Source organism: Eulemur rufifrons, chromosome 7 (assembly GCF_041146395.1).
Source record: "Eulemur rufifrons isolate Redbay chromosome 7, OSU_ERuf_1, whole genome shotgun sequence".
Lineage (NCBI taxonomy): Eukaryota > Metazoa > Chordata > Mammalia > Primates > Lemuridae > Eulemur > Eulemur rufifrons.
In genome coordinates, this window is record NC_090989.1 from 72,314,054 (window position 1) to 72,337,694 (window position 23,641).

At 35.4% G+C, this 23,641-nt stretch overlaps 1 protein-coding gene across 1 annotated transcript in view; it reads left to right on the forward strand.

Annotated features, from left to right (window-relative positions):
* The window catches only part of FGF12 (fibroblast growth factor 12), a 227,084-nt gene that overhangs the window by 59,859 nt on the left and 143,584 nt on the right, over nt 1–23,641 (forward strand). The window contains exon 3 of the mRNA XM_069472776.1: nt 10,299–10,402. Within this exon, the coding sequence (XP_069328877.1) occupies nt 10,299–10,402 (104 nt within the window). The remainder of the gene's footprint in view (nt 1–10,298; nt 10,403–23,641) is intronic.

Here is a 23,641-nt window from a genome sequence, read left to right on the forward strand (position 1 = left end):
GGCTGACTTTATGATCCTGGGAAAACATCTTTGAGCTTTAGCTCCCTGATCTGTAAAGATGGATATGTGGAGTTATTTTTTTTCTATTTTGAACTTTAACTGCTATGATTGTAGGTACCAAGCCTGTCTTTTTCACCACTGTATTATAAGTGCCTAGCACAAGGTCTGTAATATATGTGATGAATTAATGAATAAACCTAATAGGCCATAGTATTGATTTTGGCAACATAGTGTTGGCTGAAAGATTTGTAAAAGATGCAGATCTGAAAGCTTCGAGACAGGCAAAGATATCTTGGAGGATGTTTTTGCCCACTGATCTGTGGACTGACACCTGCGCTATTCACTGAATTCAGACACACTGTGAGACAAGTCTGTGTAAGACTAATGGTTGCAGAAGATGAGTAATGACAGGCATTTGCTTTCATTATTGATAGTGATATGCTTCATTTTTCATCTTAAAAAAAAGAATCACATTGAATTGATTTGTTAATTATGCAAGTTTTTGGACATCTTTGAAGTATCATAGGAAAGGTTATATGTTATAATTAGAATTAAAAGCCAATGGCAGGACTGCTGCCAGAGCTAAGGAATTTCTACTTGCTTTTGTCAAAGAAAGGGATCACAGTGTTGCTCATTTTCACTGTGCTGCAAACCCACAGTGTATGCTGTCAACCAATGCTTAGAAGAAAATTTTAGTCTCTAATTCCCAAACCACTAATCAGTTCCATAAATCAGTAAGTTCAGTGAGGAAAATAAATCAGTCAACTGGATTATTTGACCAGTGGTTTGTAACACAGTGCATCATACTGAAAGCACTGAATCAATATAGCTTAAAGTATGCTGACTTTTACATCCTTTACGTTGTTTTATTTTAAATGCATAGTTGTTCTTTCTTACTGGATGTAAGATAAAATACATTGGTTTTTTTCTCTCATGACATTTTAAGAAATTTAAGATGAAATATGGGATAATGATCATCCAGCCCACTTCCCCTTGATGTGAAAACTCTAGATTTGGAGATAAAAAGAAACAGTAACAACAAAAATCAATCAACAACACTAATAATGACTCTTTGTATCCTACTTTTATAGTTTAAGAAGTGGTTTATTTTTTATTTTCTTACCTTAATTGATCTTCATAGCAACCCAGTGAAGCATTCAGAGCAAAGAAATACCCAGAGAGGCTAAATTACTTGGAGTTACTAAGGTCACAAAACTGTGAACTACAGTTCAGTTCTCAGTCTAGTATTGTTTTATTTATTTAAAAGCTAATGGAGGGCCGGGCGTGGTGGCTCACGCCTGTAATCCTAGCACTCTGGGAGGCCGAGGTGGGCGGATCGTTTGAGCTCAGAAGTTCGAGACCAGCCTGAGCAAGAGCGAGACCCCATCTCTACTAAAAATAGAAAGAAATTATATGGACAGCTAAAAATATATATATAAAAAAAAATTAGCCGGGCATGGTGGTGCATGCCTGTAGTCCCAGCTACTCGGGAGGCTGAGACAGGAGGATCGCTTGAGCTCAGGAGTTTGAGGTTGCTGTGAGCTAGGCTAAGGCCACGGCACTCACTCTAGCCTGGGCAACAGAGTGAGACTCTGTCTCAAAAAAAAAAAAAATAAATAAAAAAAAAAAATAAAAGCTAATGGAATAGGGGGAAAAATCACATCTTTCGCTTAAATTTTGTAAGAACTGCTGTTTCAGAGAGTTAAATTCGGTAATAATAATTGTTCAGTTTTCTACTGTGCAATGCACTCTGGATGCAAAAAAAAAAACCCATATATTTCATACTCTTAAAGACTTCCTAGTTTGCAGGGAAACTCAAACATGTAAATATGAAGAAACAATGTGATAAGTTCTGTGCATGGAATGCTATGGAATTTGGGTGAGAGAATTGATAATTTGCCTGGGTGGACATTCCATTGTACCATAATTTATATAACTACTTTTTTGTTGGAGGATTTAAGAGCTCAGACCATCATCCTTCTTTGCTGAATATTCAATAATAGCATTTTCCTGTTGAGAATGGGGGTGGTGGTGAAGAACTGACTTAAGAAAATGATAAATAAGTAACAGAAATAAATATTAATTTCATGACTAAGGAAAAAATGATTGGCCTGCAAATATTATCATAAATATTATAATTACAGATATTATGGCAAGAGATTATAGGATTATAGGAGAAAATAAAGAAAAGAACCAGGAACCATTTTTACTTTTAGGTTAAGATTTTGTGGGATATGATCATATTCACACTTTAGCAAACTATCTTTGTTGAGAACATTTTGAGATATGGGAAATGCTATTGGATTTTCTAGGGAATATGACATTAAAAATGCACAAATTATAAACCCAAATATCTCCAGTCTCTCTCAATAGCTTCCACATGGATTTTTCATAGGTCATAAGATGTATTTTTTTCATGGCCTATTCTACAAAATAAACCCAGAATTTCATAATACAGCTGTACTCTTTTATAACTTTTCTTGATAACAAGCAATAAGGAATCTGTCCTTAGAAGTTACTTGGGAAGATACTGGATTTACATGTTCAAAAGACAGTTTGTAATGAACCTTCTTCTCCCTTCTTCCCTCTCTCCCCTCTCTCCCTCTCTTCTTTTCTTCTTCTTTGCAACTTCATTGATTGTCATGTTGTTTTCTTCTGTGTGTTTTAGATTGATTCTTACCTTTTTGTTACTGGAATAATCTGATGTGGATAATAGGTAGAAATTAAGTTGAATAGAACATAGCACTTGTACAAAGTGCATTTTTCTGGTCAAATATCATTTTACAAGATATTTAATATCTCAATTGTAACATGTTCCCCAAACTCTTTCCTTCCTTTTCATTCCCTCCAACCCTGTAACATCCTACACACATGCACACGCACAAATGAACCTATGCACACACACACATCAGTCCCGTGCATCCTGTGATTTTTGCCATCTTAGACTTTGTACCATGTAGTTTTTCTGCCTTTCTGTTTAGATTGCATATTTGAATATATTATCTGGTAAATTTTGTCTTCAGTGTTTTCTTACATGCTTAATTATGGAAATATGACCTAGAAAAACCATGAATAAGTATACATAAAGAGAAACTATTGCTGATTCATTTATTTATTCAGCAAATAGTGAATAATAGCTTCTAAGACCAAGATATCATGCTAGGCAATGGAGATAATAAAAGTTTCTGGTGCATTAAACTTGCCCATAGAATAGTGGGAGCCTCAGAAAGATTCACAGAGGAAGATGTATTCACCAGGGATCATATCTATTAGGTTCATTGTCCTTTTTTTAGCTCAAGCATGACATTTGTCATATAGTAAGTACTCAATAAATATTTATGAGAAGAATGACTTTCAAATCAGGGAAATTATGGAGGTATTTACAAGGTGCTGTCTGAGAAATCAACTAAGGCCAGAGTCGTACTATAACGTTTAGGATGGCAGTTTTCATTTCCTTCATTTATTTACTTTATACCCAAAAAAGAAGTTAGAACTTTTATATACCATGTAATAAAGCCGAGTAGTCAAAAACTGTGTTTATAATAAAATGACATTTTGCATGTCAAAAATGCTTAGCATAAAGAAAAAAAAAGAGGCATTCAATGAGTATAATTTCTTGAGTTTTTCTTTTCTCATTTGTTACTTTCATTCTCTCCTTCCACTTAAATTTCAACTTGAGATTGATTGAGGTTTTGTAGGTCCTGAAGCTTATCTGATTTTGGGTACCCCTTTGAAAAAATAAACATAACATAATGAAATAAAAATTAAGTACAAGAGTGAGTATTTAAAGTGAGAAAATAAATCACAAAAGTTTAAATTTAAAAAAACTGGGAACTACCATAAAGATTATAAAATATAGGCAAATAATAAAATATTTTAATTAATTACCTGATAGCTACAAGTCTATAAATTTCTTTTATATTATTTTGGATATAGAATGTTAAAGATAAGTCAACCTTTTTTGCAAAATGATTAATCAAAATTGATCCTTTTTTAATAACTTAAAAATGTTTCTTTTAGTTTCACAGCTCATAATTATCTGATGATTAGTGATGGTGAGCATCTTTTCATATACCTATTGGCTATTTGTATATCTTTTTTAGAAAAATGTGTGTTCAAGCCCTTTGCCCATTTTTTAATTGAGTTATTTGTGTTTTTTGCTATTGAGTTGTAGTAGTTCCGCGTATTTTGGATATGAGCCCCTTAATAGATATACAGTTTGTACATATTTTCACCCATTCTGTAGGTTGCCTTTTCATTCTGTTGATTGTTTCCTTTGCTGTGCAGAAGCTTTTTAGTTAGATATAGTCCCACTTTCTATTTTTTGCTTTTGTTGCTTGTACTTGTACTTTTAGTATCATGTTGAATAAATAAATCATTGCCAAGGCCAACGTCAAGAATTTTTTCCCTCACATTTTCTTCTAGTGTTTTTATAGTTTCAGGTCTCATGTTTAACTCTTATATCCATTTTGAGTTGATTTTTGTGTATGGTGTAAAATAAGGGTCCAAAAATTTCATTCTTTTGCCTGTAAATGTCCAGTTTTCCCAACACCATTTGTTGAAGACTATTCTTTCCCTTCATTACCTTTTTCCATATCTTTTTTGCATGTGGTTTTATAATTGGACTTGGTTTGTTGATCTCAAGAGCATCAGCTGTGTTATTTTCAAAATGTAATAGTCAACTTTATAACATGATTTAGAATGAGATACTCCTCTTGGAAAGGACAAGATTAAGAAGATTCTTGAATGTCAGATTAGATACTTGGACTCTATTTGTCATGTAATTGTAATCTTTATTCAGCAAATGTTTACTGGGATCCTTAATATGAATAGAATATATACTACCCTGCATAGTCTCTCTCTCCCTCTCCCTCTCCTTCTTCCTCTCCCTCTCCCTCTCCCTTCCCCTTCTTACCCCTATATTATACAAGTGTATTTTTTTTTTTTTTTGAGACAGAGTCTCGCTTTGTTGCCCAAGCTAGAGTGAATGCCGTGGCATCAGCCTAGCTCACAGCAACCTCAAACTCCTGGACTTAAGCGATCCTACTGCCTCAGCCTCCCGAGTGAGCTGGGACTACAGGCATGCGCCACCATGCCCAGCTAATTTTTCTATATATATTTTTAGTTGGCCAGATAATTTCTTTCTATTTTTAGTAGAGACAGGGTCTCACTCTTGCTCAGGCTGGTCTTGAACTCCTGACCTCGAACGATCCACCCGCCTTGGCCTCCCAGAGTGCTAGGATTACAGGCATGAGCCACCGCGCCCGGCCTATACAAGTGTATTTTAGATATGATTTCTGGTTTGGAAAGATTACCGTTTACTTGTGGTTGGGAGAGAAAACAAGATATTTTAAAGGAATAAAATTATAAATTGTGATAAATATATTCTAGATCTAGGAATAAGGCAGCTAAGAAATGAATGAAAGCACTTGGTATTTGGTATGTCATTTTAAGTGTGTCATGGATTTCAGTGTGAAGATATAAGGGGTGTGACATTCCAAGCTGAAGGAACTAAGTTAGAAAAACTTGGATTTTAGAAGATAGGAGGAGGAAGATCATATTATAAGGAGCAGCAAATAAATACATTGGATTAAAGGTGCCAGGCAACAGACATGTATGTGTATACATAACTTTGAATATCAGGCTGAGATGCTTTAAGTGTTTTATTTCATTTTTATTTTAAAAAATGTTTGTTCCAATAAGGAAACATAAATTCCTAAAAATAATGTCTTTTCATGACCCTTTTAATCAATAGCATTTATTTAATCCATAGCATTTATTTAATATCAACTATGTACATATAACTGGGCAAGATGTTGCAGGGACTGCCCTCAAGAGTCTTGCATTGTAGGGATGGAGATAGAGGTGTAAACAAATAACTCTAAAACCATGTTCTAAATGCCATTATGGAGATATGCACTTGAAATAAGAAATTCTGGAAAAGAGAACTACTGTCTCTAACGGGTTTGGTCAAGACTTATGTGGGAGTTCAGTAAGGTAGGCCTTAAGGCCTTAAAACCTTAAAGGATGAAGAGAGTTGGCCAAATTTAGAGGTAGGAAGATAGGCTTTCCAAAAAGAGGGAATAAAAGTGGACAAACTCCAGCCTAGTTGAAGTTCAAGGGGAAACTTAGGAAATGACAAATGCTCTATGAAGCTGGTTACAGTGGATGGAAGGGGTGACAGATGATAAGCTGGAAGTGTGGATTGGAGCCAGGTTGCAAAGAACATCAGACATAGGGAAGAATCAGTGCGGTTTGTAAACAGGAAAATGACATGAGTCATTTGCAGGGGACTTGAAGAATGGGTGGGCTCAGCTACTGTGAGTTAGGGCAGTGGCTTTGAGGATGGAGAGGAAGACTGGAAACTAAGGAGGAATTATCACCGAGTAGTGAAGGGCTCCCTTGAGCTGGCACCAAAGTACACTACACTGAAGATAAATAATAGATAAGGGTAAGTCACTTGCCACTTTTTGGGATTTTAGGAGGCAGATGAGGACCTCCCAAAGAGAATAGCTTTCAGCTTTTATCTATAAAAAGTCTCATTTCAAATTGTTTACTGATTGTTTTTTTAATGGACTTGGTAAGTCTCCCAAAGCATACCATCTAAAAGCCATTACCACCTTGTGGTTCATATGAAACATTCACACAGTTTTCTCGTTTTGTCCCTGCCTAGTTTTAGCAGTTTTCTCTTACTTTTCACATAAGAAAAGCTTTATAGTTGCCTTTTTCTTCTATTCCAGCTACATGAACTAATGTTCTTAGCATTTGTCCTGGGAAGTCTTTACTTTAGAAAAACATTATGCATAATTTGGGACTTCATTATTCTTTCTCACAAGAATTGCCACTGAACTTGATATTTTCCAGTAGCTGCTTTTATTTACAATGCATAAGTACCTTGCATTTAGTTTGGACCTTGCATATTAATTCTGCTTTCATTAGCAATCTCTATTGGTTAGGATTAGGGTTGTCTCTGCATTGCACAGACTAAAATAACAAGGGCTCATTTTCTCACCTAAAAGCCAGACATAGGTAATTGAATGCCGGTTGGGTGCCACTGCTCACAAAGTTCTCAGGGACCCAGCTCCTTCCAGCTCACCTGCCACTGCTCACTCGGGAGTAGCCCTTGTTTTCATGGAATGAGATGATCCAGTTACCACCTCCCTGTCTAGGCAGCAATAAGGCAAAGGGTTGAGAAAAGGGACAAAGGACACTTACAAGCTGTCATTAAGGAAGGATTCTTCAAGCTTATTTGGACCTGTTGGCCTGTATCTCATTAGCCAGTACTAAGTCCATTGGAGCTACATCTGGAATATGTAGGGAAATGTAGCTAAATCATCTATTAGTTTGCAAGAAGGCAAGAATGATATTAGGGGAAATTAAACTTAAAAGAACAAGAGGAGGAAATATGGTATTTTGGGCAGATAACCACAACAGAGAGCCAGAAAACCTTTGTTTAGATGCAGTTTCCCCTGTGTTACTTTGCTAAAATTTGTTTATGCTTCTAAAAATTAAGGTAATCATTCTGTCCTAAATTCTTTTTTCTTTTCTTTTTTTTTTTTTTTTTTTGAGACAGAGTCTTGCTCTGTTGCCCGGGCTAGAGTGAGTGCCATGGCGTCAGCCTAGCTCACAGCAACCTCAAACTCCTGGGCTCAAGCGATCCTACTGCCTCAGCCTCCCGAGTAGCTGGGACTACAGGCATGCGCCACCATGCCCGGCTAATTTTTTCTATATATATTTTTAGCTGTCCATATAATTTCTTTCTATTTTTAGTAGAGATGGGGTCTCGCTCTTGCTCAGGCTGGTCTCGAACTCCTGAGCTCAAACGATCCGCCCACCTTGGCCTCCCAGAGTGCTAGGATTTGTCCTAAATTCTTTATAGTGTTTATGGTTGATGATCAAATCCAACTGACGAATTTATCAGCACTTTGAAAATTAAACGTTGCACAAATACAAAGCATTATCTTCTAAAGCATTAAGCAAGCTGTTGAAAATAAACTCAAAGAATATTGCTGAGGCAACATTTCAGTTTTTTCATCAGCCCCATGGTAACCTTATTTGACAAGCAAGAGTGATCAGGCATTAATGACGAATAATTCTTATGTAGAGAGGACACATCTTTGTTTATAAATTCCTTTCAGGAACACAATAATGCATTTGATTCTTCTATCAACTCTGTGCAGAAAGGATTATTATGCCCATTTTAAAGACAGGAGAACTAAGGCAAGGAGGTTAAATGTACAGCTCAAAGCCGTGTAACTGAGTAGTGGGTTTAAAAACTATGTTGTCTGGAAATATCTTACACTTTTATATCTGTGTTGCTACTCTAGTCTTTATATGTCACATGTCTTATTGCCCATTTGGTAAAGTCTAGATCTCTAAGATTAGAGTGACAGACTCTCAGTTATTTATCCTTACTTTAGTTGCATGGTGTTCTTTCTCATTTCTCCCCACTGTAAATCAGATCCTCCAATCTGCCAATCCCTTCATGCATACACATGTTACTCTGCAAAACCACCTAACTTGCTGCTCCAATAAAATGTTCTTCTGTTGTTGGCTTTCTTTACGTCTGCCCCTTCTGTAAGTGCCAAGTTAGGTTCCACCTGTGGGAGGCACTTCAGGCCACATAGATCTTCCATTTTCCTGAACTTCTTAACACAGAGAATATATATAGAATGCATATATTACATTTAATTATAGAACTAAATTATACACTGTATCAGATTATTCCATATGTCTTAGATTTTTCTCCGCAACTAGACTTTAAGGTTTTGTATTTCTTACATTATTTTAGTAGCACCAGGACAATGGTAGGAATATAGGAGAACTAAAACTAGTTCAGTTCTAAATTGAGCCAACGATCCATAAGCAACTACTAAGATTTAGTCTCAATTTTCATGACAAATGAGGAAACAGGTTTGAAGAAGCAAAGACTCTGATCTAATGTCAACAGCTAGGAATAGAATCCTGCTATGTTAAACTTGTTTACTAAGGCTTGATTCTCTGCTACTCTCAATTCAACATTTGACTAAAAGCCAAATACTGTGTGTACACCCGTGTGTGTGTGTGTGTGTGTGTGTGTGTGTGTTTAGCTTACTGAAGCATTCCTCAGTAATAGTAGCCCTTGGGTTAATTTACGCATGTCTTTTATCAAAAACTGAGAAGACAAGAACTGATAGGAATTTTATCAGTAGAAAAGGTAGATAAGAACTTTTAATTAAGTCAAAATATAAAAGTTAACTACAGAGATATTCTCTTATGCATGTAGTCATGAGATATTTAATTCATATCCATGTTGCCATCTACAGGGCCTAACTATACAATTGCTTTTCTTCCATATATAATGTAAATTGTTTTAGGATGGAGGCAGTGTTATCTGCTTATGCTCATTTTGTAATCCTGAAAGTAACTGGAATAATGCCAAGCATGTATAATTATAGAAGTACATTGTCAGAAGAAAATTACAAGATTATCTTCTTTATCTTTTTTCTGATGTATGAATTCCTCTTCCAAGTGAATTTTATAGACTGTTGAGTATTTTGAGTGTTAGGCAACTAAAATATTTAAAGAGAACAAGTATGTTCGTATTTCATCTTAGGATATTGAATTAAATTTGCCAAGTTAATTTTTAATGGTTTTGAATATACATATATAAAATATATCCATTATAGCTTAAGCTATCAGTCATCTATCCATTTATATATCTTTGTTTACATGTGAAAAACTGAAATATCAAGAGAAAAGTTTTGTGCTCATTGTTACAACCAATGAGTCAGTGATTTCTCCATTCCCCTTCTGTGTTCAAGATAATATTCAGAACCACAAGGAAAAGACTGAAAATAAGAAGTTCTGCCATATATTTTAGAGATCATATTTTATTATTCCTTATGACTACACATAAGTTTTTTACAGTTGAGGATTTTTTGATTCAAATTATTTAATTGTTAGAAAAAAATCATCTTATGTTATACTGTTTGAGTATGTGTTCATTTTGAGAAGCAAGGATGCTGGACTCTCAGATCCAGTTGGGACCCTTAGAGACCTTCTAATCTAACTGCTTTATTACACATGAGTCTATGTAACTTACCTGAACTTATATAGGCAATCAATGGGGGGGCAGAGTCAAGAAGTCAGTTCTCCTCATTTTTAAACCTTCTCTATCTGTCTTTCTTTCGCTTTCCTTTTCCCTACCAATTTTTATTAATAGGTTTTAATTCTCAAAAGAATCATTGTATGAAGCAAGACAGTTTATTCAAGAGGTCACTAATTCTTCTTTTCTGTCTTCTTTTTTGCCTCTTTAGCCCTCTTCAATCTAATTCCCGTGGGTCTGCGTGTGGTGGCCATCCAAGGGGTGAAGGCCAGCCTCTATGTGGCCATGAATGGTGAAGGCTATCTCTACAGTTCAGTAAGTACCATGTAGTGTGTGTGTGTGTGTGTGTGTGTGTGTGTGTATGTAAACTGCCAAAACACCCGATGAGAGGTCACAGAATAAGCGTTATTTTAGGGAAGAAAATTGGAAATTGAAGTCATTTTATGTTTTCCGATCCAGTTCAGGATTATTATGAGGATTTTATAATTTAGGATGTTAAAGATCATGTTTTGTTAAATGAGAAAAAGCCAGTTACTTTCCATGCAATATAAATTCTCTATGTCTAGCTTCCACTTCTAGAGAATAGTCTATCTTTTGAATTTTACCAGTTTAATTCAAGAAGTAAGACATTTTTCCTTTCTCTTGTTATCACTCCTTCAAGTACAGAGGGTAGCTTAAGAACAGAAATTCTTCAATAGACAAATTGAAGGGAGTCTTTTCAGTCCTATTGTGGAGAAAAAACTTTCAGAATAGATTGTATTTGTTTGTATTTAATAAATGTGTAGTATCTAATGCATCAGATTCTCAGAGTAACTGCTTAATTCAAAGTCAATATGAACTGGATTGGAGGCAAGGATATTTTGTTTTCATTTGCATTTCAGTTACTATCTAGATATTCCTTTGGGCAAATCACAGCCCATCTTTGGCTTTATTTCTGGACCTTTTAAATGAGAGTGGTGGACACCATGTTGTCTAACATCCCTTTCAATTCCCAAACTGGTGAAATTAGGTAGCATCAGTGGCTACATTATCAGCACTAACATGTTGTAAATTAGTTAACACTATTCTGATGCCTGTCTCACTCTCAAGATAATAATTTATGCATTGAGAGGATGTGGCTGCAGTGAATGTTGTGTGTATATATATAATTTCTGCTTTCTCATAAGAGAGTTGGCTATTTGTAGTTCATGAAAAAAAATTCCTTGAAAATCATGGTTGCAAATTGCCACCCTTACTTTCCATGATCTTAGTAAATAACACAAGGTGACTTGGGAAGTTCATGTATGCCTACTGGATTTTAAATTAGTTATTGACTAGTTTTTATTAAGCTCTTTCATTATTCAATTAAACAAATATCTGGTATACTGTGGCTCTGAAACCAATACCCTAAAATATGGCACTTTGACATGTTGAACTGGATCAAGGTCTCCCTGACCTTCCATCCCCCTCCTGTCTCTCAGTCCTGTCTCTCCCAAAGCACAGAATGAAGTTCTTTTATCTGCCTAAAGTTTGGACTGCCAAGGAAGAAAACAATTACCTCTGGTCTCTTGCTTGAGTTTTTCATTAACTGAATTCATATCTCAGGAAGGAAGACTGAAGTCTCTCAACAACACCTGAACAGAATTTTGTCACAAACCACTGTCTGCTCTGTGAGCATAACAGACTGTCCCAAGCCATTGAATGCCCCTAAAAATCATTTACTACCCCCCTAAAATCATCCATACTTCCCCATTTCCCTTTTCCTTAAGAATAATGGTGTATAACCATCTATATTGCATGGTGGGACAATCACTCTGTGATTTTCCCCTGTGCACATTAATAAATTTGCATGCCTTTACTCCCACTAATCTGTGTTTTGTCGGTAGATTTTTGGTGAACCTTCAGAGGGCAAAGAGAAAGAATTCTCTTGGCTCTAAAACATACATTATTCTTGCTTACTAGTAATATGTTTGTCATTCGTATTAGAATTCTAAAAGTTACTATTTTACTGTTGGATATATTTTGATCTAAATACACAATTGTATACTATATGTGTACCTATGCATGTTTTCAACAGTTTTTACTCAAAATAATACTTAAATACATTTTCAGTCAAAATACTGGGCTTCATTCTTAAAGTGTCATAGTTCTAATAGTTCTTAATGTCCAGTTATGGTGCGTCCATTTTAAATGCAGGAATTAAAATAAGAGGAAAAAAAGGTAACAAATTGCTGTTTTGAATAATTCTAATTAAACATTTTTTTATAAAAAAGCTTTGTGTTAAAAATTAAAACATGGAGATGGTCTTAGGATAGTATTGCTTTAAAGATTTAATCAGTCATTAAATAAGCAGCTAAAGGTAGATTGTATTAATTATATTTAAATGGTCATAATTCAGATTGTAATTCTGCAAAAACTGTAGAGTTCAGATCTTCAGCCTAGAGTTGATTTCCAGAGGCCAAGGAAGAAGAAAAACATAGAACGTTTGACAACAGTATTGTAGGGAGGAAACCGTTATGCAGAAGCCTGTGTGTATGTGTGTGTGTGTGTGTGTGTGTGTGTGTTGGGGGGGTTGGTTTCATTCTCTGCAGCTATTTCAGAGATGCATTATTTCTATCCTTCTTGCTTAGAACTGAGGTGAAGCTAAGGCGGGAGTGGGTAGGGGGAGCACGGTGGGAGGGGTTAATTTTAGAGAATTTTACTGCAGGATTTTTTTGTAATGGTGCTGACCAATTGAGTTACCTGTTTTGGGTACATCGATTTTCAGTTCTCTCCACTTAAATCAAACTTGCCTCAAACCAAGAATCACAATGCTTTCTCTTGGTGAGTTAAAAACCAGCTTCTAACATTGGCTTTTCTGAGGTGTTATGTATGTATTAAGGCTGGAAGTCCTCTGAAAAGCAGTTTCCTATTTGACGTGAAGCAGTGTAGCTGGCCACACCAATAAGGGCTTTAATTGGGGTATGTGGAGGGACATCAGGGTGGCTGGGACAAATGGAAGAGGCCCTAAAAGAAGCTAAGTTAGAATCCAAAAGAAATTCACAAAGGTATCATATATCTTGTGTCAGTTACCTGGCTCTATTCATATTTAAGCTAGGAATGAATTCCCTTGTAACTTTTGATTTCTCTTCTTTCATCTGGAGACAGGAGGAAAGAGTGGTAAAGATGGAGTGACTGTTAGGTAGCATAGAGTTGTAGTTTTAAAATCCATTCTGAAAATCTGTGTTTTAATAGGTGAGTTTAATCTGCATATATTTGATAAGGTTATTGATGTATCTGAATTTTTTACCATAATAATTTATATTTTTTAAATCTACTTCTGCTTCTCTTTTTTAAATTTCTGTTGCATTATTGAAATTTTTTTCTATTTTTAAAAATTCTTCTGCTAGTTTGTAAACTTAAGCTATATTTTTATTCCTTTAATGGTTTATTCTTATTTTTTCAACATACATAAATAAATACATAGTTTGCTAAATATTTTTAGTGTTTCTGTCTTCCTTCCAAACAGCTCATGGCCTTTAGGATGTTTGCTTGCTAGTAAATATCACAACTTGTCCTGCCAATGTGATTAGTTGAACTTTAAAATAAAATCATATGGACAATTAGTTATTTTATAGCTAGTCATTTAATTTATCAATCTTTTGGATAATTTCTATGCATATAGTTTTTGTTTGCATGTATATGTATATCAAATGTGGTCTCTCTGGGTTCACTTCTAAACTAAATGTTTAATTGCTTTGTGTAAGGGAGGGTCTGTAGATGGTGAATTCACTTGTTTTGGTATCCTTTCACTTTTGCTCTTGAATTGCAGTTTAGACAGATAGAAATTCTGAGTAGACCAATATTTTTTCTTACCCTGTATATATTTTATCTTTCTATCATGCTTTCCATTATCTTGTGCCGAAAATTTGAATATAATCAAAGAATGTTAAATTTTAAGTTAGAACTGCTTAAATGAAGAGAGAAAAGCCCAAGCAAGTCTCCTTTTTCCATTGTCCTCCATAAATTAACTCACGTTGGTATCATTTTATATTTAAGCAGTTTGAACTGAACCTTATATACATAAAACCATTGGAGTTACACATTGTTTGGTATAAAATTATTAAGCTAGATTATTTTCAAATTATGATTAGAAAATTGATTATATAATATTTTGGATAATTATATGAAGTGATATATGTAGTAATAAAATAAAATATAAAATATAAAATATATAAAATAAAAATAATATTTATTATAGAGGCATCACTGATGCTGTCATATTTGCCTTTTTATGTTGTGTATCTCTGTAATTCATAATCTTCCTTGTAGCTCAGCTCAAATGGTTACCTGATATGTCACCTGTCTCCATTCCATTCTCAGGTGGGAATTAGATGCTATTTCTGCTTTAATATCACAGCAGTTGGATTTTGTTTTGCTGGTGGGCAGGAACCATATCATATTCATCTTTGCTATCTGGGCCACACAGTTCCCTCAACCACAGCATTAAGCACTTTCTTTGGGAAAGAATTCTCACTAAAGACTTGTTGAATTTGAAAGAATTGCTTATTCCAAAATGGATGGAACAAATTTCATAGACTAGTTGGACAATTAACTATGATAACATCAATTAAACCTTTATTGGTACACTTACAAATCACTGCACAAATGCTATTTTGTTCTCCAAGTCAATCTTAGTAAACCTAAAATTCACTCAACGTGTGTTTGTTAGAACTCTGCCACATACCAGGTGCTACGCTATATACTGAGTATACAAAGGTGGGTAAAATAGATAAGTTCCTTATCTTCTTAGAGTTTGCATTTATTGCCATAATTAGCTATTGCAAGGAGTTGGGGCCAACTGCAAAGTTAGAGGGCACAGCCCCCAAGACCACCAAGTTTGAGGGGTTCACAGAATCACTTTCTGGTTTGATAATTTGCTAGGACTGACAGAACTCAATGAAAGCTATTATTTTTAATACTCCTGGTTATGCTTTATTACAAGAAAAATGGTATAGATTAAAATCAGCCAAGGGAAGAAACACATAGGGCAGAGTCCAGCAGAAGTACCAAATTCAGAACTCCTAGTGTCCTTTCCCTATGGAGTGAGGGTCTTTTGTTACTATTGTGTCTTTTGGTACCCATGTGTGATAATAGGCATGGTGTATTGCCAACCAGGAAGCTCACCTGAGTTTCTATGTTAAGAGATTTTATTGAGGTCCATTTTGTAGGCAGGATTCATTGATTGCCTGTGTGGTTGATCTCAGTCTTCAGGTCCTCTGATACTGAGTGACCCTAAATCACATTGTGGTCCTTTGATTAGCCCAAGGCCCTCACGCAAACAAAGATTACCTTCCAGAAGCCAAGGGCAAAGGCTCTTTTTGGGCAAGGTTAAATTCTTTATGCGTATACACACCTGTCCAACATCCAGTTGAGGTGAACGCCATATTCCATGAATATATTTCTCTGACTCTGCCTCCAGCGCCACTCCCTTGCCCTTCTGCCTGCCATCTCTTTTCTTAACCCAGCTTGAAAGAAGGAAATGATGAAAGGAAAGAAAGTTATGGGAGTAACACCTGGCACATCAGCATTTGGGAAATAAAAATATAACTCGATGGTTTGGACAACTTGAGAGCCCTGACATTTGCGTTTGGGAAAATGACGCTTAAAAATAACAATGCAATTTGAATAATTTGAAACATGTCTAGAACTTGTAACAAGGCAAAAACTCTTCAATCTTTTTTAATGAATAGTTTGATGTACTTAGCACACATATCACTGGCATTTCAGTGATTAATAATGATTAACATGTTTTACAAGGTTTATTTTTCCTAATTACAGCTATTATTTATTCACTTTATAAACTTAAAACAATTATCATCCTAATCTGAATTAGATAGTTTATGAATTAATGGGATTTTTTTCAACTGAGGGATAAATTAAAAGTCAAATTATATGAACACAATTTTGCATTTTAACACTGTCTTAACCCTTACCAATTATATCTGAAGCTAAATCAGTGATAAAGTCACTTCTTTAAGTGACTATGTTTTAATAAATAAGTAATATTATAAGTTATCCTGAGAGTAGCTATAAAAATGATAGTCATAACAGCACCATTATTAATGGCTGTGCTGGAAGAAGTAATATACTGTACTGCACTTTGTTTAGTTTTTGTTGTTTCTAAAGGGCATTTAGATTTGTATTTAATTTTCACAGCAAGTCTGTGAGGATGGATTGGAATGAACTATTAGATATTGATGAAAATCTGAGGCTTAGAGAGGTTCTTTTTTTTTTTTTTTTTTTTTTTTTTTTGTTGAGACAGAGTCTCACTTTGTTGCCCAGGCTAGAGTGAGTGCCGTGGCGTCAGCTTAGCTCACAGCAACCTCAGACTCCTCGGCTTAAGCGATCCTACTGCCTCAGCCTCCCGAGTAGCTGGGACTACAGGCATGCGCCACTATGCCCGGCTAATTTTTTCTATATAGATTTTTAGTTGTCCATATAATGTCTTTCTATTTTTAGTAGAGACGGGGTCTCGCTCAGGCTGGTCTCGAACTCCTGGCCTTGAGCAATCCACCCGCCTCGGCCTCCCAGAGTGCTAGGATTACAGGCGTGAGCCACCGCGCCCGGCTGGAGAGGTTCTTAATTTAAATAAGCTCATCCTGGTGAGTAACAGAACCAGAACTTAAATCTAGGTCTTAACTTCAAAAACCATGAGCTTTTCATAATATCATACTGCCCTTGGCCTTATGTGTAATGAAACCTTTCCATTGTGGAGTGTTTCTCATTTTTTTTCTTGAACTTTCATATAAACTATCTCATTTGAGCCTTGTGATGACTCTGATATTATTATTGCTGAGTGACAGAAGGTATGGCTGGGAACCAGAGAGGTTAAGTGACTAAAATGAGGTCACTCAGTATAATGAGGAAGGTTAAGAAAAAGCAACTTCTAGTTCAATATTCATTTCTTTAATCGGCATTGCTTCTCTTATTTGCTGTTGCATTAAGGATATGCCACTCTGTTACAACATAGCATCAAAACCATAATTCTTTGAAAACCAGGGCAGTCTATCACCTTGTTTATGTTGACTTTGTTTAAAGGTATCGATAATGTAACAACAACAAGAAAAATGAGAGAGAGAGATTCCTAGACTGATGCATGTCCTCTTGCACCATTTAGAATTCCACAACTAAATCTGGTGCTTCAGTCAAAGCAGAAAATGTCAAGATTGTTAGACAATACTGATTTTATATTAAGAAACATGGAGGAGTCTCTGAGGAAGAAGAAAAGAGAAGGCCACTAGTGAGAGCCATAAGAGGAAGACTATCTTATGCCGTTGAGATGCTTTCTATTTTGCTCCTCTGATTTCTTTTCCTTCCCCACCATCATGGATATCCACATTTTTCCATCATTCAGGACCCAATAAAAATTTTCCCAATTTCTGCAGTCAAAAATAACTTTTACATTTTGTACTTTGATAAGACATTTATCTGTATCTCCTTTCTTTTTTTGTTAGACTTATTTATATTAATGCCTTATCTGTTCTATCAGATGCGAATTCCTTGAAGTTAGGGATCTTATCTAATATATATTACTCTCTCTCATCACTCTGGAAGCTCTAATTCCCCTGTGAAGGCATCTGTTAAAATCTTATTGAATCAGCTGATGGCGGCATCCTGCAGTTAATTCTGGCAATAATTCATTGGTTGACTGGTCTTAATGGTCTTTATAATAATGTTTATGATTGTGACCCTACACAATTTCCAGTTCAGTTACTAGTCCACCTTTAAGTAGGCTGCGATTGTTCTTTTGAACCATGTGAAGTTTGCTAGAGGAATCTTACTGTTCATGCTTCTCCTGTGTCGAGGCTGATGTTGTGTGGTAGTTTTAAGAGCTGATGTGGCCACGTTTTTCTTTCTATACTAAGTACTGCTTATAAAAGCTGAGGGAGGGAAAAAGATTAGCCAGGACATCTTCCTGGGAAGCCACCGGGTCATTACAGTTCTGTTTCATCCTGAAAATAAATGACAGATTTTTTTAAAAAAACAAACATATCTAAAATAGAGGTACAAAGCTGGTACCCACTCTGGATTTGAAATTTCAGTTTCCTTATCAACTTATTTCCTCATGGAAAGTTCTGAAATCTGAGGCATAATCAGAGATGTTTCTTGACACAGCAAATGCTATCTCTGAAAAGTCAGAGAAAGATAATAAACTATTGTCAGCTATAGTTGCCCCATAGCTAGAAGTTTTCAAATGCTCCCAACATAAAGCAATGATGAATATTTTAGGTGAATCTTATCCCAGTTACCCTGATTTGATCATTGTATGTTGTGTGCTTGTATCAAGATGTAACATGTAATCCATGAATACGTACAATTATTATGTATCAATAAAAAAATTAAAAAAAAAAGTCAGAGGAAGAGAGAGATAAAGAGAGAGAGAAAGAGAGAGACAGAGACAAAGAAAATGCAAACGTTAGCCATTAATGCCAAATGAATCATAGAGTTTTGAAGTTAAGATGCCTGTGTAGATGAAAGTCAAAGGCCAAATCACAGAGGCTTATTCAACAAATAGATTGTTAAATATTCAGTTTAGATCATTTACATATTTTTTTCTTCTCATGTACTTGTGATTTCCTTGAATTTTGCAACAGTTCTTTTTTTGTATTAGAGTACTTTTTGTCCATAGCACCTAGAAAAAAATCACATATTTTGCCTATTTCTCCTCTCCTCTCCCCGCATACTAACTGGACTGAACTGGAGTATTTTTTTCAACTATAAAAATAAGCTATGGAGTCTGTTCAGTTCAAGGATCTTATAGTTGTTGCTTGCAAACAGGTGACATGGATTTTTGTTGTTGTCATCGTTGTTGTTGAGATTATATTGCCTTTCTTCTGGAAGAATCAACAGATCATTAGTTATACTTTCAGTAGGGATTGAGTAATGGTAAGCATTCATTTTTGCCTTATGATGATGTAGGGAGTAGTAAGTAATGTTGGTTTTATTCTAAGAGTTCATAACTGCTGGAAAATATTAATACTTCAGCTCCAGGGCTACCCTTAATTATGAAAATTAGCATATATGTTTCTAGTAACATTTTTCATTCAAAAATAAAAATAAGATTCAGCTTCTAAGAGCAACACTAATGAGGACCTTTGGTTGAATTATTTTAAAATGATGCCAAATTTTATTTTTTCCCTTTCCATCTTGCAATTAGGCACATTAGGCCAACAAGTAGTTATATTTCCAAAATTTTTAGATTATGTTCCTTTATTCATCAATGAATCAGGCAGTATTAAGTAGTAATTTTAAATGTGAGCTTTAGAAATAAAACTATGTATGAACCATATCTCTGTAAGTTATTTCATATGTGACAAAATTGAAAAATTTCTGAATTTTCTGGACTCAGTTTTTTATATGCAAAATGGTGGTAATAATGACAATGACTGCTTTATGAGATTATAGTAAAGATTAAATAGAAAGACTCATGTAAAGCCCTAGCACAACGTATAGTATATAGTTAACACTCAGCGTTAGCCATAGCAGTAACATAGTAGCAATAGCTATATTAAAGAAGATACTCAGTATACTCTCATTCGGTCCCTTACCATCAATTTATGAAGTTTTTGCAGGGTTAATCCCACCCTTAGTTTTAGTGTCAGTTCTTGGTTTTTCTAATCTAATGTCTTTAGCCACCTTGGCCATGGTGGATTGGTTGTAGAGTATTTCTCAGGTAATTAGGGCCAATTAGTTTCAGGCTCAGGACTTTATCTGTTGAAGGAAGTTCCCCCATTTCTTTTTATGTTTTGAAACTGGATTTGTGACAAAATTGGATTTGGAGCTAAGAGTATAAAAGGACCTCAACCATCTTAATACCACAAGCGAAGATCCTGTCTGAGAATGATTCTAACATTCAAAGGACAGGAGATCCGGATCAAGAGATGGAGCAACTAGGTCTCATTCACAGGCTTTGAATTTGTACATAAACTTGAAGCCAGCCCACCCTCTGAAGTTTTCAGTTACATGAGCATATAACTGCCCTTCTTATGTAAATCAGTTTGGGTTGCATTTTTTTAAAATCTGCTAAAGTGATAAAGAGATGAACAAATTTTCAAAGTAGTAAGACGTTCTGGAAAAGCTGAAGCTCCAGTTAGTCCATCTGTGTTGTTCCTGCTACGGAATTCCCCAGCGGCCCCCTCCTGAAGAGTATGACCTTGCTATGGCTTTCTGGTCCACCCTGATTTCCAAAAGAGATTTTCTGTCCTTGTTATTTCTGCTTTTCCTTGCCTGTCCCCTCCCCCCGTAAAAAAAAAAAAACAATGTAAAAATTAGTCATTTCATGTTTCAATGATTCTTAGGTTTATAACAAGAAAATCCTCAAAAGGTATGGATCAATTATTTTTGCTCCCCTCCCCCCCCCGAAAGCCCCACATGAACCACCTTTTTAACTCCTGATGACTTTTCTTCTTGGAAATACCTTCTTGGAGGGAAGCAGACCACATAAAATAAATCTTTAGTCCATGGCTTTCATAGACATCAGGGAGAGGAAAAAAGAAGGAAATTATGAGTGCTAAATCCAAAGCTAAAACCAGTGCATTTTCAATTGAAATTTGAACGAAATAGAGATGGGGTGAAGCAGAAAAGCAGAAGCAAGTCATTCTTATGACCAAGTCTGTAGAGAAGTTGGCTCTTTGACAGATAGCGCTGAGAAAAAGAACATTAAAAAACAAAAAAATAAATAAAAATAAGAAAAAAACCTGTGGTAAGTGGCCAAATAAGAACATTGGTAGATACAGACCACAAAGTGCTACATTCTCCTTAAGCCCACAGTCTGTTGTGTTTATGATGTACTTGAAGTTTATTTCTGTACCCCACAATAAATAAATAAATAAAATCTAGTGGTTAAGTTGGGGAAATGAATTCCATATATAGAAATGTAATTCCATATATTTCAGTCAGGTCCAACTGGAAAGAAAGAACTTTGTTTTGAATTTCAGTCTCTTATGGGGTAGCTAACTATATGTCTGGATTCATCCAGAACAGGTGCATTTTATGCCTGATGTCTTTGTGTAATTATTGATAATACCTGTTTAACCCTCAAGAGTCCTGGATTAGGATTTTGACAATAATTTTGCAGTCACTATACACATGCCTTACACATAATCCTATATAGGACTTAGTGAGTAATATGAGATGTCAATATATGCAGAAAACCTCACTGACTAATTTGAAAATTCCCTCATATGATTTTGATTTTATTTTTGAAGACCAATTCATGAGGACAAATTTCTTAAGTTTATTTTCTTGTATCAACTAGGAATTGAATTTGTCTGTGAGATTCCTATAACAAGGGTTTAAAGAGATCAGAGGCTTAAGTTTCCGTACATAACCAGAAGTCCAGAGATTGATAGTTACTGGTGTTGGTTCATTGATTGGCTCAACAGGCCCATTAGGGCCAAAGCCTTTACATTTATTTGGCCTTTTCCCCTTGGTACAAGATGGTTTCTATATCCCCAGCTAACATGTGCACTTCGTAAGCAGTAGAAAGGGGTACAGAGGAAAAGATAGTACCTTTATCAGAAAGCTAATACTTCCCCTGAAGTTGCAGCAGATGTCCACTCATGAGTCATTGGATAGAACTGTGTCACATGGCCACCCCAAGTGGAAAAGAATAGGCTAGTGCCTATTTTATTGTTTTGTTTTTTTTTTTAATTTTAAGCTATATACTTTGGCGTTTCTATTGAAACCAGGATTCTCTCAATCCATTAATACTGTGGACTGAGTGCCTTAAATAATGGGCATTCACTTCTCACAGTTCTGGAGGCTGTTAAGTCCAAGATCAGAATGCCAGCATGGTTGGGCTCTGGTAAAGTCCCTCTTCCTGGTTTACAGTTTGTCATTTTCTTGCTGTGTTCTCACATGATGGAGAGCAGAGAGAGAGTAGGCAAGCTCTCTCCTGTCTCTTCTTATAAGGGCACTAATCTCATTCATGAGGGCTCCACTCTCATGACCTAAGGCCTCAACTCCAAATACCATCTCACTGGGCATTAGACTTCAACATATGAATTTTTGGGTAACATAAACATTCATTGCATAGCAAAGTTTTGTTAATAAGAAGGAAAGAATGGATACTGGGGAGGCACCTGACAACTACCATACCTCTCCAGACCAAAAATTTAACTGTACAAAGTGTCAGACTTTAGGACAAGAAAGAGAAAGAGACAGAGAACAAGTGAGTAGATTGAAGCATAGATATGCTTATGTAGTCTCTTCATTAGATTGCATAGAAGTTTTTGAGTCACTGTAAATATTGGTTGACAAGTTTATGAGCTTCTACCAGGAAGCTAAATATTGAACTCTAGAGACTATGGGAAAGAGAGATTACCTCTAATTTTATTCAGGTCCAAATAGATTATAACTCACATAGGATTTGGAGACAGATGCTTTCTGCTTATTGAGATTTCATTGCAGATTGCTGGATATTTCCTCTACATTTTTTTTCTATAGCTAGGGCAAAGATGAATAAGCATTACTACTTCAGCTTTCATTCTTCTATTTCAATAGATGGGAAAAGGTTTTCTCTGCAGGGAACTGGGAGAGGTCATGAGGGAACTGAAAGCCACTGTGGAGAAGGACATAGCAATGACTTTGTGCAAGCATGTTTGCCTGTGGTTTCAATATAGCTATTCCTAAAAATCCAGGTACCAGCAGGTCACCCGTGCTCCCACTTATCCAATCATCTACTACCTATTTATTTAGAAGTAGTAATGTGGCACACATTCTCTTAGAATTGGAAATAAAATGAAAAACATCTCCAATGTAGTGGGAGAGCAAGACAAGATGTAAACAAATAAATATGAAATTTACTCTTTGGGATTAGTATTATGGAAAAGATAAATACATTTCTATAATAGAGAATAATAGAGGAAACTAACTTAGACAGAATTGGTATGAAAATTTCTTTTAGGAGATGACACTTAAGCTAAAAAGTAAAGGATGAAAAGGACAGAGATCATGCACCAAACCAGGAAAAGAGCAATACTAGTAATACCAGTGCAAAATGGGAAGAGCAGTGTAAAATGTTTGTAGGAACGAAATGTTTGGAAACCTTACTGGTTTTCACCCCTTCTATCATATTTTTTGGCATATACAGTGCCACTTCTAACATTCATTCATTTTAATTTGTTCACCTATTCACTTTTAAATATGTGCACTTATCATGTCCCAAGTACTATTATGGATGCTCTGATCATGAGAGAAAAGAAAAGCAAATACTGTGCTTTCATATTATAATAAAAGATTTAAGTTGTTAAGTTCCATAAAAGAGGGAAGCAGGGTCATAGAAGCATACATTTTGTGTCTAGGCATAAAATTTTAAATTTTTCATTAACTCTCATGAATTCCTTTCTGTTATGTATTTTTATTATCTTTGTACTCTGACTCATTTTGCATAGAATCCAGAAATAAGATGTTTAATTTTTAAAAATTTGTATACTGCTTATTGAAATACTTTCTTCATTATTGATATGTTTTTGGGATTTCCATGAACATTCTTAGTTATTGCAATAAAAATACTTTCTTTGGCATTATCTT